Below are 16,623 nucleotides of genomic sequence, written 5' to 3' on the forward strand. Positions count from 1 at the left end.
GAAGAACACAGCTTTCCTCCAGTTCCTAAATTCTTCCTCCCCCACTACCATGATCTGAATTCTACCTTGCAAGTCTGGATAGAGCAGAGGTTGTACACTGGTGCATATAAGAGCGGGAGGCACAGGAAATCCAGGGCGGATGATACCTTCAGGACCAGGAGTGTGAGGGGCAATAATAGAGTGGAGGGTAAGTGGGTTGGAAAGGGGTAACCGATTACAAGGATCTACATGTGACCTCCTCCCTGGGGGACGGACAACAGAAAAGTGGGTGAAGGGAGACGCCAGATAGGGCAAGATATGACAAAATAATAATTTATAAATTATCAAGGGCTCATGAGGGAGGGAGGAGCGGGGAGGGAGGGGAAAAAAGAGGACCTGATGCAAAGGGCTTAAGTGGAGAGCAAGTACTTAGAAAATGATTAGGGCAAAGAATGTACAGATGTGCTTTATGCAATTGATGTATGTATATGTATGGATTTTGATAAGAGTTGTATGAGCCCCTAATTTAAAAAAAAGAAATCATCTCCCAAATCCATATTTGCAGAAAATCTTTATTCTGTTATGAAGACAAACTTTGCCAGTCATATGTAGCTATGAAAAAGTCAAATGCACAAGAACATTCTCACAATAACAAGTCTGTTATAAAGAAAAGACACACATTTTAGATTAAAAGGGATCATTGAGTATCCAAGTGAGATAAGCCTCCCACGAAGACACAACATTCTGAAAATATAGAACACTCATGAATAAAAATACCCAGCCACCTTCCAGAGATGTAAAATAGGTTGTATGCCAAGTGTTATACCACAGAATGACTAGAATTTTAAGTCAGAATAGATACTTTCAATATTTTGAAGTAGAATTATTTCCAAGTAAGAATACTTTACTCAAGTTTAAATCAGGGTAGAATTTTTTAAAAGGTTATTCAAAGTCTCAAGAATTATTTATCATGTTTTCATTAAAAAACAACAAACAAGCAGGACATGTTCTCCAGAAACAAAAATATTGAAAACCAACACTGATCTTCTTTTAGGACACATGAGATGTAATCTTGTTCTTATTGGCTATCTAGTCAGTCATGCAGTGATGATTTCCAACAACGCTTTGTGAAATAGACGAATCACTGCCCAATCCTGCGGCAGCCTCACAATCACTGTTGTGGTTGAGCCCGTCGTTGCAGCCACCGTGTCAGTCCATCTCATTGTGTATCTTCTTTCTCACTGACCCTCTGTTTATTGAGCATGATGTCCTTTTCTTGAAACTGGTCTCTCCTGATAACTTGCCCAAAGTATGCAAAACGAAACCTTGTTCCTTGATTCTAAGGAGCACTCTGACCATACTTCTTCCAAGACAGACTTGTTAGTCCCTTTGGCAGCCCATGCTAGTTTCAATATTCTTCACCAACACCATAATTCAAATGCATCGAATTTTCTTGGGTCTTCATTAGTCAATGTTCAACTTTCACATGCATATGAGGTGATGGAAAATATTGTGCTTTGGGCCAGGCTCACCTTAGTCCTCAAAGTAACACCCTTGTTCCTCAACATTATGAAGAAGTCTTGTACGGCAGAGTTGCCCAAAATGTCATTTGTTTTTGACTGCTGGCTATTCAGTGGGGATCCAAGAAGGATAAAATCATAGGTAAGTTCAATCTTTTCCTGTTATGGTGTCATTTATTGGTCCACTTGTTGGCTTTCTTTACATTGAAATGTGATGTATATACACATTATACAATCTATAATGAAGCCAGCAGTCCTTGATCTTTTCCAGCAAGCAAGGTTGTGTCTTCTGCCGATCACAGGTAAATCAGCATTCTCCCTAACCCGATGCCTCCATTTCCTTCATGCAGTCTCCTTTCTCAGACGACTTACTCAGCATGAAGATAGAAGGGGCACACGGATCCTGACTTTAAACCAGCCATTCTCTGTTCCGCTCAGATCACTGCTTCTTGGTCTGCGTTGCCCATGAGCCCAACGAAGAGCCCTCATGCTTCTCAGTGCTCTCCATCATTTGCTATGATCTACATGGTTGAATGCCTTTGCTTAGTCAATGAAACACAAGTAAACATTTAAGTGTTTACTTTCACGTAATATTAATACTGTTCAATAATTTTCACATCCTGCTGGGTCACCTTTCTTTGGCATTGGTACAAATGTGGATCTCATTGAGTTGGTTGGCCAGTTAGTTGTCTTCCAAATTTCTTGTCATAAATGAATGAGTACATCATTAGCTTGTTGAAACATTTCAACTGGTATCCCATCACTTCCTAGAGCCTTGTTTTTGGCTGATGCCTTCAGTTCAGCTTGAACTTCTTGCTTCGGTATCATTGGTTCTTGTTCATATGCTACCTGTTCAAATGTCTGAGTGTCAACCAATTCCTTTTGATACTGTGGCTGTTTTTCTTGCATCACCTGTTATTTTGCCCTCGGAATCTTCCAATATTGCAACTCAAGCTCTAAATCATTTCTTTCGTTCTTTTAGCTTGGTATGTGTTGTGCATCTTCTTCCTTTTTATTTTCCTAACTCCGGGTCTTCACATGTTTCATTACAATACTTTGTCTTCATCATTTCTTCTATGTGCTGTAGTTACTCTACAATCAAGAGCGAGTTTCGGAGACTCTTTTGATACCCATTTTTTTAACTTCTTCTTGTATAATTATCTTGCAGTCAATTACAGCTCATCAGGTCTTTTTTCTTTAGTGTAAAGTAATTTAGAGCAAGTCTTGAGATGGTCTTGAAGTTCAGATAGGATATACGCAAAGTCATATTTTAGCTCTTGTGAAATTGCTTTGGTTTTCCTCAATTCGAACGTGCATATGAGGAATTAATAATGTGTTCCCTAGTGAGCCCATAGCCTCGTTTTGACTTCTTTGATGCAAGCATAAGGAATTCTATTAGAAGTGATTGAAGCAGACATTGCAAAGGTATGGGACAAAAATAGAGAAAACAAAGCCACAGGCAGCAATTTTGCTATCTATATATTAAAGATGGGAAAGACAGGTAGATGAATATTTCTTTAGTAAGTCAATCCACGTACATCAGTGAAGAATTGAGAAAGCCTTTTAAGCAAAAAGAACTTGTTGTTAGGTGGCATCAAGTAGAGTCAATCACAACTCATAGCAATCCTCCATGACCTGTCAGGTTTTCTTGGTTGCAGTATTTATGGAAGCAGACTGCCATGTCTTTATCCTGGCAGCCAAGTTGGGGTTGTAACCAAGTGCTTAATCACGTACACCACAAGGACTCCTTACAAAAAGAACTGTGTTCTTTATACTAAAGATACTTCAAGAGATTTGAACAGTCATACAATTTTTAAGAAGTCTCATATGCTCGTCTTAGGTTTCCTGTTTCTTGGAAAGTTTATTTTCAAAAATGGTTTCCAATCAATAAAATGTAACTGGTTTTAATTTAGATCGCTGACATCATATCTTCTGGTGTCTGATTCCTAATAATGAGGTAATTATTTTGAATCACCAATCCAGACCTGTTAATATAGCATGGCAATTTTAATGTCACTTTGTCTTTTAGTCTCACTTATAAATGGAATGGTTTTCCGTTGAATTATTTCTTTTCATTAAATACTTTCTAGTGAATTGCCCATTTTGTTAGAAACTGTACTTCATTCATTATAATTCCTACAGTGTCTATAATGTCAAAAAGGAAACACATATGATAAAAATATATCCAAGCCAAGGAGGTTATAAATTAGACAAAATTAGAAAAATATCCTTTTATGTGGATTAGCCATGAAACATGGTTGGCTGCATTACTGGAAAGATATTTCAGAACACAGAGCTTAACTGTGACCAGTCAGCAATGGCAAACCTTCACTTCGATGTCTGCTGCAAGTAAAGATCAACAACGTCGCCGTTTTGTTTGATACAAAAAGTTTTGTTCAGATTGGTTGCAATGGAGACAATGAGATTTAAAAGGAAATTAGACAAACTTTTCTAATAACCATTTCAGTAAACTCTAATTTATGTAACTATCATATAACAACCGTAATAAGGCATTTTGGATTATATAATCGTATGACCTTTCAAGAAAATGGCATGATTCTATTATGACTTTTTCCATCTTTTATTTATTTTTCAATGCTTGATTGTTTTTTTAATATTTTTGAGCCTATGGTATGTTATGCCTTGCTATAGACACAAGAAACAAAGATAAATGATACAAATTCTATGCCTTTGTGGAGTATACATACTAAAGAGGTGGTCAGGCATAATAATAAAAAATATAAGCATTTCAGTAGATGCTGATGTTAAATGTAGAGTGTATGTTCTCTACTATTGTCACCCTTGCTCACATGTTTTAGCCAAAGCCGCCTGCTTGATGTTCTTGAGGATAACTAGGTTCACATTCCTTCTGCCTTTGGGCCTTTGCATTAGTGTTTCCTTGACCTGGACCACTCTTCTCTCAGCTGTCTTCCCCATCTCTGTTAAAATATCACCTTCTCAGCGAGGGTCACCTCACTACCTTAAATTACAGTCCTGTCTACCAATGTCCACCCCTTAACCCTTGTTTCTACCCACCCCCACAGCACTGTAACTTTCTCATACTCTGTACTGTGTTTACAATGCTTACTGTCTTTTTCTGATTCCTTCTACTAGAATATGAGGGCCCTGAGGCTAGAGATCTTTTTCTGATTTGTTGATTGTTTTAAGCACCTAGAATTGTTTTATTGAATTGTTTTAAGCACCTAAAACAGACCCTGGTACAGAGTAGGCAGTCAATAAATTTGCCTTTGATGAAATGGTTTAGATGGAGATCTTTGGATACTGACAATTCTAGGAGGCAGAGTAGAAATCATGACCATCTTAGAAGCAACTATAGTTTCATGAATGTGAAATCATGGTAACTTAGATGAGCCTGCGTATCGGTGGAGGAGGTGAGAAGTGGACTCATATATACCATGGTATATGAAACCTGTTCTATAAGAAAATTATACTGAACTTGGCAGTATAGCACCAATGAAAATAAAACATTCCTCTAGTTCTTTAATGCTTCCCCTGCCCACCTCATGGTCATAACCCTAGTTCTACCTTACAAATCCGACTAGACCAGAGCATGTAAGTGGGTACAGGTAAGAGTTCTCGGCTCATGGAATCCAGACAGATAAACCCCTCAGGAACAGTAATGGGAGTAGCGATACAATGAAGGTAAGGGGAATGTGGGGTGAGAAAGGGGGAACAGATCACAATGATTGAAATATAACACTGCCCCCCCCTGCCCTAGGGTGCCAAAGAACAGAAGCATGGGTGAAGGGAGACAGTGGACAGTGTACGGTATGAAAGTTATAGTAATTTATAATTTAGCAAGGGCTCATGAGGGTGGGAGAGTGGGGAGAGGGAGTGAAAAAAAAGAGGAGCTGATACCAAGGGATCAAGTAGAGAGAAAATGTTTTGAAAAGGATGATGGTAACATATGTACAAATGTGCTTGATATAATGGATGGATGGATTTGTTATAAGAACTTTAAGAATCCCCAATAAACGGAAAAAATAAAAGTATAGTACAATTTTAATTGAATATTAATAGACTGTCACAATCACATTGGTAATTTGGTTGAATGGCATTTAGCTTCTTCAGACACTTTCAACTTACACGTGTGAAACGTATGTTTTCTTTTTACAGAGGACTTTTGATTGTGTTTAATCCTTTAATGTGTGGTTCCATTGTTAACACAACAATTTATGTGTGCTTGTTAAAAAGAAAACATTCTAAAACTTAGGGGTAATTTCATTGCCAGCTGCCTGGAAATTAACCAGAAATGGGCACCGAACGAGCTCCTTCTAGGGCTCCCAGGAAACACGTTTACATTAGCAAAAGAGGCTTCCTAGAACTTAACCTCAGAACTCATCCACTCTTGTTTTGGGCACAGTTCTAGCAGACTTGATCTGTGGCTTGTCAGTCTTTAGACCTCTATTGTGTTACTTTTATTACACTAGCTGGATTATTAGAGATAGGCAGAGAGACCACAGCAAAGGGAGACAGACATGGTATTTGAGGGAAGCTATTACCTCATCCATTCTAGTTTCCAAAAGTGTGGCCACACAATCATATGGGGTACTAATCAAAGACAATAACTGAGAGCAAAACACTTCTTAAATAATTCAGTCACGTTTGAAAGGCAGTGGTGTGTTTAATACGTTTTAGAAGTATTTCACTGAGAAATTATTGAAATTTAAATGGTTTTGCAATTGGATTTGAATTTTTTTTCTTTTTAAAATCATTTTATCGGGGGCTTGTACAATCTTATCACAATCCATACATACATCCATTGTGTCGACCACATTTGTACATTTGCTGCCATCATCATTCTCAAAACATTTTCTTTCTACATGAGCCCTTGGTATCAGCTCCTCATTGTTCCCCTCTATTCCCACCCCCTCCCTCACAAACCCTTGAAAATTTATTTATTATTATTATTTTGTCATGTCTTACACTGTCCGACTTCTCCCTTCACCCACTTTTCTGTTGTCCATCCCCCAGGGAGGGGGTTATATGTAGATCTTTGTGATCAGTTCCCCCTTTCTACCCCCACCTTCTCCTTACCCTCTTGGTATCACCACTCTCATTGTTGGTCCTGAGGGGTTTATCTGTCCTGGATTCCCTGTGTTTCCAGCTCTTATCTGTACCCGTGTACATCCTCTGGCCTAACCAGATTTGTAAGGTAGAATTGGGATCATAATATTGGAGGGAGGGGAAGCATTTAGGAACTAGAGGAAAGTTGTATGTTTCATCATTGCTATACTGCACCCCGACTGGCTGGTCTCCTCCCCGCAACCCTTCTGTCAGGGGATATCCAGCTGCCTACAGATGGGCTTTGGGTTTCCACTCTGCACTCCCCCTCATTCACAATGATATGATTTTTTGTTCTTTGATCCCTGATACCTGATCCCATCGACATCTCATGATCACACAGGCTGGTGTGCTTCCTCCATGTGGACTTTGTTGCTTCTCAGCTAGATGGCCACTTGTTTATCCTCAAGCCTTTAAGACCCCAGATCCTTTGATAACTAGGCACCATAAGTTTTCTTCACCACATTTGCTTATGCACCTGCTTTGTCTTCAGCTGTTGTGTCAGGAAGATGAGCATCATGGAATGCTAATTTAATAGAACAAAGTGTTCTTGCATTGAGGGAGTGCTTGAGAAGAGGCCCAATGTCCATCTGCTACCTTAATACTAAACCTATAAATATATGTACACAGATCTATTTCCCCACCGTAATATATAAATATATTTACATATGCACATGCCTGTGTATTTAGACCTCTATAAATGCCCTTTGTCTCCTAGTTCTTTCCTCTATTTCCTTTTATTTTCCTCTTGTCCCACTATCATGTTCAGCCTTCATTTAGGTTTCAGTAATTCCTCTCGGTTACATTGCCCATGATCAAGCCCTAAGAGACCTTCTACACCCTCCTCACCATTGATTTTGATCACTTGTTTTTCCCTTGTCCCTGGGTTTGTTAACACTCACTTCCTTTCTCCCACCTCCTCATCTCCCATGGCCCCCTGGAACCATCTGTCCACTGTTTTCTCCTCCTGATTGTTTATCCAGCCCATTTTATCTAGATAGACCTGCAGAGATAATTATATGCACAAGAACCAAGACAGAGCAAAACAAAACAAACATGAAAACAAAGCAAATCAATGACCAAAAAAAAAAAAAAAAACCAAGAAAGAAAAGAAAAGCCTGTAAATAGTTCAAGGTCTGTTTGTTGACCTTTAGGAGTGTTTTCTGGTCGAGTCTGATGGGGTGCCATGCCCTGGCCCAAAAGTCTATTTTTGTTATTCCCTCAGGACTTCGTTGCTCTTTTCCCCTTGCTGTTTTGTTGCACGCCCTTAGTGTTTTGCCTCGGCGTGGTGGGGTCAGATTGGGTGCAATTCCCACACCATGTCTCCAGTGTTGTCCTCCTTAGGGCTATGGGTCAGTGAGGGATGTTGTGTTTCATAGTGGGGCTGGCTATATGATCTTCTCTCTGCAGTGGCGGCACTGAGCAGGGATATCATCCTGAGGCTTGGTTGATCAGGATGTGCTCCACTCTCTCTTTCTCCTGCTTCATTTGCTCTTGTGTGTTCTTATCAGTCATGTCCCTCTCCTTGAGCTGTAGCTTCAGTGCTGCCCTAAGAAGTAAATTCTTCTGGGGGAATTGGGGGCTTGAATTATTTTAAATTAACTTTCATAGCTCCTTCCTTAAAGGTTTCAGTCAAATGAATTTTTCTAGGTTTGGAAAAATTGTTGTTAAAAATATATATTTCTAATAGCAGATGGTGACATTGAATAGCTCCAGAAGTTATTTTTGCTTTATAAATATTCCTAATTTTAAAAAGATATCTCTCTAGTCCTTACATTGTGTCATACATGCAAAAAAGGTCACAGTCTCGAGAGAGTATACAGTGACAGGCTGGAACCTGCAGAATAAAACCACAAGTGGACTCACTGTGGGAAGTATTCCAGGGTCAGTGGCCTTGCAACTTCAGTCACTGCAACTATTTTGGCTCAAATTCAACCTCACACTCTGTAATTAAAAGAACATTACTTCTTTCAATCACCAGTAGCAAAGTCACACATGTTTGCTGTCTTTTTCTTTTGTAAGTCACACTGCCATCTCTCAAAAGACACTATGACGGGTCATACATCTATACCTCTGTTGATCCAAACAGTGGCCAGAGGCAAAGGGTAGAAGAGACTAGTAGTGACCTTTAACTCACTAGTTTTATTTCTTCAAGTAGGCTACTACATGGAGGCACGTTCGGTAAAAAATAGAATATGCTAATAATAGATGTTTTTATACTATAAATTATGAGTCAAGTGTTCTTTAGTTGGGTCAACAGAACTCTAGGGAGACCACTGGGGGGTCTTCAGAAGACCGAGAAAATTATTGACCATACTGTATCGACACTGTTTAAGGACCTATGACCCTCCCCTCCTTCAAAAATATGATTTGAAGCCACTATTTTCAACTATATGCAAACATAAGGAAATGTTCTAGCCGCTGCTGAGGACAGAGTCCACACGTTTTAGCACTTACTTTCCTTTGATTCATCATCAGTTAAATATTATCCAGATGGTCTAGACCTTCATGCGTTTCATATACAAAATACATTACATCTTTGAAAGAGACTAGGATTCAATTCCTAAGAGCAGTAACCACCTCCATGAGCCCAGTTAAACTAGTGAAGCTCTCAGACCGTCAGCTTCTTTATATGAAAAATTTGAGCAAACATAGGAATGAAATGAGGGAGGATGGAGACCATGCAAGTGTTTAGCACAGTCTCAGACTGAGAGATATAACAATATTTAATGTTACCTTTGATGTACTTACAGCCTTGAGAACAATATGGGGAAATTCTACTTGGTCGTGCAGAAACCCAATGAGTTAGACTGTTAGGGAGAAATGGGTTTACTTAGTTTTGAATATCTACTTTTTAATAATGAAAATTAGCAGCTAGTTTTCTTTTCCTTGGAGTTTAAGTTAACACATGTCTTGCTTAGCTTTGTAGAGCCTTCCTGTGTTCAAACTCCAAACTTACATCATGATGTTCTTTCGCTGGTTTCATTGTGTAGCTGAAATACTTATATTTGAGAATTGTCATTGTTCTGATATTTGTTTAGAGTTATGCTTTTAGTCACAAAGTTAAAAGGTTGATTGAAGCAGAGCACGCCATTAAAATACCAGAGCAGTTTTTAGTTCTCAATAGGAAATTGAAAAATATTTGAATATGGACAAATAAATATTTTGGATGATACCAATTCATCAGAACCAAGAAAATATAAAGCAAATATGATATTTTTCCTTAATTGTCTTACTTTTATCAAATTTCAGACTTTGCTCTTTTCTTCCACAGCTCTTGTGGTGAGATTCCTAACCAAGCGGTTCATCTGGGAATATGACCCCACCCTTGGTAAGTCAAATGTTGTGTTTTATGGGTGAAAAATGATCCCCCCACAAAGGATGACATTGTCTATTGCAACATCCTTAAGACTTTTGCAACTGTTGGGGGCCAGTGCAGTGAAACCCTGGTGGTGTGGTGGGTCACCCATTAGGCTGCTGAGCACAAGGTGAGCAGTTTGACCCAGCCAAGTGCTCACTCTATGGGAGAAAGAAGAGATGTTCTACTGTCACCGTCTTGGAAACCCACAAGGTCCATCCTACCCTGCCCTATAGGGCCATTAGAAGTAGAAATTGACTTCATGGCATCAAAATTTGGCCTTGGAACTTTGCAGAATTTTAATATATAAATGAAGAAATCAGGCCAGATTTTAGGCAAGGAACTAGGTACAAATGATGCTTGGTCATCAGAAAAATATAGCATGCTTCTAATGGGAGAAAAGGGGCAAAAGTAAAGCAACGTTTGAGTATTGAATATGAGAAAGCATTAAAATAAATGTTTCTTCCTTTTAATCTGTAATGGATCTGATTTAAACTTGTTTAAAAATACAACACGAAATTTGGTATATGTGGATTTGAAAAGAATAACGTTTGGCATATGAAGCATTCAGCATCTACTTTTTTCAAAGTCGAAAACAGAATTCTTAACAGAAATCTATTTAACTCTTGTCTTTGGAAATTCTTGGGTTCTAAAATAGGACTTTACGCTGAATTGAGCCTTTGAAAAGGGCAACTTTGAAAGCCCAGAAGAAGGTTTTCATTCCTCAGCCCAGTGCCTGACTGAGCCAGACTTAGAATTGTGAAATGTGCAAAAACTGTCTCATTTCTTGTTATCACTCTTAGGTTACATATATGCAATTTAAAAGGGAACCTATTTTATAGCCCTTGTAGTCTAGTTAAAAATATAAATATGTCAAAAAGTGTTAAGTATTATGAATAGAAACTGAAAGGAACAGAGAGCCATAGTTTATGTCACAGATTAAATATTGAACATTTTAGTGAAGAGTACAGGGCAAATAATTGACCAATCGCCCCGTCTCTGCCATAGATTCCATCTCATATCAGTCCTGTACGACAGAGTAGAATTGCCTTTGTGGGTTTCCAAGACTGTCAATCTTAGCAGGAGCAGAAAGCCTCACCTTTCTCCACAGAGCAGCAGGTGGGCCTTGGGGTTAGCATCCCGGCGCATAACCCACTATGCCATCAGAGTTCCTTTGGCCAATCTCCTTATTATTGTTTATTAAGTAGTCCCCTATCTTTTCCCATTTCTTCCAATGCTGTCTGTTTCATATATTGGATCATTAGTCCTAGGCTACAATGCATGGGCTGCCAACTGGAAGTTAACAGTTCAAAACCACCAGCTGCTCTGCAGGAAAAAGATGAGGCTTTGTGCTCCGGCAGAGTTACAGTCTCAGAAATGCACAGGGGCAACTCTACCCTATCCTACATGGTCTCTCAGTCAGAGTTGACTTGCTGGCAGGGAGAGTGTGGGTGCGGCTCTGGATGTGCAAAAACCATCTCATTGTTTGTTATCACTCTTAGGTTACATATACGTAACAGCAGGTTGTGATCGTTGTATGTTTACTTTGAAACCCAGTAGATGAAGTCGTCATCCAGTGCTTGACCTTAGCTACTCTTTCACTTATCTTCCCTGGTAAATTTCAGATACTCTTCTTCAAAACATGGAAAAACCAACCTCACTGAGATTTTGAACAAAATACTTTAAAGAAGTGAATCTTAATAAAGAAAACTAGCTTGTGTCTATTGTTATTGATTTTTTTTGCTTTTAAATTTAAAAATTCTAAATTTCAAGACATGTGGATCTAAAAATGTACCTCTTTTTAAAAAGTATTAGCAATATACTGCTTTTCCCCAACAATGAAAAATATTTTTAATTTAAGTTTTATTAAGCTTTAAAAAGATAATGTTTCCTGAGAGCCTTAATAAAATTAATATTTTATACTGAACTCTCATACCATATATACTCAATATAAGCCAACCTCAATATCAGCAAGGCACCTAATTTTACCACAAAAACGGCATTAAAAATGTGCTGAAAAATTCGACTTATACACGAGTACATATGGTAACTGATTAATTTTACCAGTATGTCTCAAGGAAAAATGAAGCTGAGTTTTAAAGTCCTCATAAAACCTTTGAGGTCTTTCTGAATAGATTCTAGTAAGTAGATGTTACTATTTTCATTTAGTCATCTCTCTCCCTGCCATCAAGTTCATGCCCTTCCTAGCAATCCCTGAGGATGGTATAGCACTGCCCTGTGGGGTTCCTGAGGCTGCACAGTTTTAGGGGAGTAAAAAGCCTCAGGTTTCTCCAGAATAGAAATCTACCTACGCCTATGAGTCGTGTCAGTAATGATAGTTACCTTCCTTCGCTAATAATAGTGAAACTTTAAGTGACCTTGTTCTGCGATGCTCAACAAAGGACTACCGCTGCTAAGCAACGAGAGCGCGCATCAGACTTCGTGAGATCAGGACTATTAACCATGACTCACTCCTCAGTGAGGGTGTCAGTAACTCTGATACCGAAAACCAGATGTGTGTTTGTGTGTTCATAGGCACACAAAAGTCATTAATATTTTAGCCAAGAAGAAATAAATCCCAAATCCATTTTATCCAAGAAGGACCAGCATTTGTTGGGCTTTCACTTCATACTATGTTACACAGGCAGGATCCTTTGTTGAATACCGAACCAGGTGCCCTGCGTCTGTGCCAACTCATGAGAACCCACATATGTCAGACTGTGCTCCATTGCCGATGGCTGGTTTTCAAAAGTAGACCACCAGGTCTTATTCCTGTAGACTAGAACCTCTAACCATCTGGTTAACAACTTATTATGTGAACCCTTTATACCACTCATGGGTATCTTTCCTCCTTTGATTAAAAAATATCTCAAACCACTACTAAAGTGTTTAGCTGGCTACATTCAAAGGCAGAATGTCATATTTAAAATATCAGTGTTAACTTCTGTCCCTTTCTGAGAAACACAAGGTAGGTTTTAAAACGTGTAACAGAGCAGCTGCTCCACAAGGACTATCATCCAACATATTTTATTTCAGTTTCAGATTATTTTATTATTATTATTATTATTATTATTATTATTATTATTATTATTATTATTAACTGGGAGGTGGGAGTTAACACATATGCTAAATCATTCCATATCGACACATTCACTTCAATCATGGCAGTAAGTGTACAGTTGCTACCATAGTTTCCAAACATTCTTTTTCTTCCTGAATTCCTTGACATCGTCTCCCTTTTACCCACCAACACTGCTTTATCCCCCAACCCCAAAACCCGTACTCTAAATGCTGTCCCTATAGGCTCATCAATCCTGAGTTTCATATACCCCAAATCAGAAACACTTCACACAACTTCAAGAGGGTAACCTCCAACGATGTAACACCTCTGGGATATACCCTAATATGAACGAACAAAACAAAGCAAAATTATGGAAAATGTTGAACATGGTAATGCAACTATAATGTTTATTGCTCTGAAATAACTCTACAAAGAAAATACAATCTGTTACAGCTTAGTGATTGCCAAGGCCATTTTTATTTCATAGTCTAGGTTTTTGTTTTTTGTAAGAATGGGGCAATGTCTGGCCTCCCCTATCGTCACGAGGGTAAGGAAAATCAAAGTCAGCCTCAACCCCCACTCCCACCACCTCGCCATCTCCCCTTCCTGACATCCAGTGGCTGTGTTCACTCGCCTCTGGGCAGTCATAGCTGTGCACCTTCCCCAATACCATCGTGTTTCTTTGTCCCCACCTTGAAGTTTGCAAGGAACCACACTGAGCCACCATGACATGGCTTGCTATTTGATATTTGAAACTCATTCATGTGGGGAATGTGCCCCCTTTTTACTGCTCCATGAATCCAGTAGATATGCTTCTGTCTTCCTTACCAATTCTGATACCAACCGAGTCCTATTACTCTCTGTTAATATTGATTGGAAGGCACTAATGTGGTGCAGTGAATAAATGTTTAGTTGCTAAATGAAAAGTTTGGTGGTTCCAACACCAGCTCCACTGAAGAAAGGCGTGGCAGTCTGCTTTCAAAAGATTACAGGCGTAGAAAGCCGAACGGGGCATGCTCACGCTGCCTTATAGGATTGGAACTGCCTCGGCAGTTTACTGGTTTAATGGTTATCATGGGTTCCGTGAGTAGTGCAAATGTTAATGTGCTAACCAACGGCTAGAGGTTCAAGACCACTCAGAGATACCTTGGAAAAAAACCCTGGAAATCTCATTTCCAAGACTGTCGAGTGAAAGCCCAAAGGGGCAGAGTCCTCCTCTGACACGCAAGTCAAAATCAACAACTGATTAATGCAGAGTACAGACAAAATGTGTATGCATTTGCTGGTGTCCCGGCAAGGGCACCGAGCCTGCATTTCAGCCCCTACCACTACTGTCTCTGAGGAAGCACTGCACACCGTGTCTGAAGGGCTTATGTGTAAGACAGACCTGAGGGAGGAATGTTAAAACCCACTGTTTAAGATGTCTGGTGCTAGGATTTGGTCATTTCGTTCTTTCTGCTTACAGGAGCATTACAGCTTCTTCTACTAGGACATGTTCATATAAAGAAAGACACACAAAAGCCAGATTCTCTCAACTGAGTACTCAAACAAAAATGCTTAACCAACTCATAGACCTATTTTGTGTTGGCCCTGCTAGGAACGTGGAGATCTTCATTTTGGAAACAGGAAAATGGGTCCAAAGAAGTGAATTTATCCTCAATTACATGGCTAGTCTGTGGTTAGCCCAGAAGTGTAACTCAAGTAAATGCAATATCCTCTCTAGATAGACCAGCGTGACTAGCTGCTGTGGTCGCTGGACTGGCATAGTGTCTACTTTAATATGCTGAAATTTGCCACACACACATATAAATAGGAAAAGGACTGATTACATGCAGCATCTCTTTGACCACAAAACACTCTTAGTACATATAATGCATAAAAATTTGTTTTTACATATGTTTTATTAAAGAATAAATATTTTAAGTATTTGTTCTCATCTCTAGTGAAGCTTAAATATAAATACAATTGTGTATTTCATATGCCTGATTTCACCTTGAAACTAATATTGGCCTTGTAATAATTTTAAAAGAAAATATTCCCCTAAACCAGCAGTTCTCAACCTTTGGGGGTCGAATGACCCTTTCACAGGGGTCTTCCAATTCATAGCAGTAGCAAAATTACAGTGATGAAGTAGCAATGAAAATAATTCTGTGGTTGGGGGGGTCACCACAACATGAGGAACTGTATTAAAGGGTCGCAGCATCAGAAAAGTTGAGAATCACTGCCCTAAACAATAATCTCCACACTTGTAAGAATGGTATGGGGGCCACGTCTGACCTACTCTGACTTCACCAGGAGGAAGAATAAGCAGACTCAACATCGCCCAAAGCGAATTCCTATGAGGCAGAAATCAGACATACCTCCACCCTACAACTTTCCTTACCAATTGAGACACAAATTCTTTCTCCTCATATATTATTTACTTCTGTACTGGGTTCTATAATCCATTACGATGGCCACACAGAACTTAGAGGCAACAGTAAGGATTGTAGAGTTGAGTAGGGAAGTTAACAGGATCAAAAATGCCCAGGATACAGTTCTTCAGTCAAGAGCACCCCTTTTTAGCAATGTTGATCTTGCCTTTACCTTAAAGTAAGATTCGGCCTGAAGGTTTCAGGAATTTGGGTCCGCCAATTAGCTTCCCAAGTGACATGCCTGGACACACCCCATTCAGCAAGTGAGCCTCCTACATTGTTCTCTCTTGCGCTCTTGGTTCTGCTGCCTCTCGTTTTCCTCTGATGTCCTGCAGGGACCTGGGGGTCCAAAGCACAAGTTCCGTTCTTGGGTCTACTTGATGGCAGTAAGATCCTTAGATCCCTGCTTTCTGAGGTGGTATAGCAAAACTGACCGATCCCATTTTACAGTTCTATATACTCTATTTGCATGTCCCAACCCAGTCATTTGGTGAGTTACAAAGCCTTTGACTAGAAAGGCCACATGAAATTAATACATCATTTTACCCTTCAACAGGTCCTTTTATTATGAACCAATTGAAACATAGGACACACGTATTTTCCATTTTAAAATTAGTACCCATTGTCATCGAATCAAGTCGGACTTCTGACGCAGGGTCTCTGAGCCCTTCGACTAGCAGCCTGATGCCTAACCCAGAGTGCCACCAGTACAGGTTAAGTCAAAAGTGACTTTACAGAACTTCTTAGCGTCATCTCTGGACAATGAAGGGCATAGATGTACAGCACTCTGCCTCCGTAGGCATACGTTCACTCTTTTTCCATAGAGAAAATAGGTTCCTAATAAGAAAAGAAACTTAACAGAAGAATGCTCAAAACAGCAGGAAGCCAGTATTCAGCTTAGACAAAATCATTGCTGCCACCCGCTGCTGCCTTGTCTGGGGCAGACATTCCCTCATTTCCTGCATTACATCCTTTTCGTCTCAGTTAACAAACAGCCAAGAAACACACAACTTCATACAATTTTCATTATCATCTCCCCTGTCCCCTGCTGTGGCCTTCTGTGGTTGAAATGCATATCCTATTTATCATGGAAGCAACAGAGAAAAATGTCCCTGTCTCTCAGGCAACTTTTTGGTGCAAAAAGATGGAACAAAGCCCAGCGTGCTGTTTTCCAGCCTCCGGTGCTGGTCTTTTAAAAGGGAAGGA

The 16,623-nt window shown here is 39.5% G+C and overlaps 1 protein-coding gene across 1 annotated transcript in view; it reads left to right on the forward strand.

Annotated features, from left to right (window-relative positions):
* The window catches only part of RERG (RAS like estrogen regulated growth inhibitor), a 154,202-nt gene that overhangs the window by 125,924 nt on the left and 11,655 nt on the right, over window positions 1-16,623 (forward strand). The window contains exon 3 of the mRNA XM_075552028.1: window positions 9,859-9,915. Coding sequence (XP_075408143.1) covers window positions 9,859-9,915 — 57 coding nt within the window. The remainder of the gene's footprint in view (window positions 1-9,858; window positions 9,916-16,623) is intronic.

This window comes from Tenrec ecaudatus, chromosome 6, assembly GCF_050624435.1.
Source record: "Tenrec ecaudatus isolate mTenEca1 chromosome 6, mTenEca1.hap1, whole genome shotgun sequence".
Taxonomy (NCBI): Eukaryota; Metazoa; Chordata; class Mammalia; order Afrosoricida; family Tenrecidae; genus Tenrec; species Tenrec ecaudatus.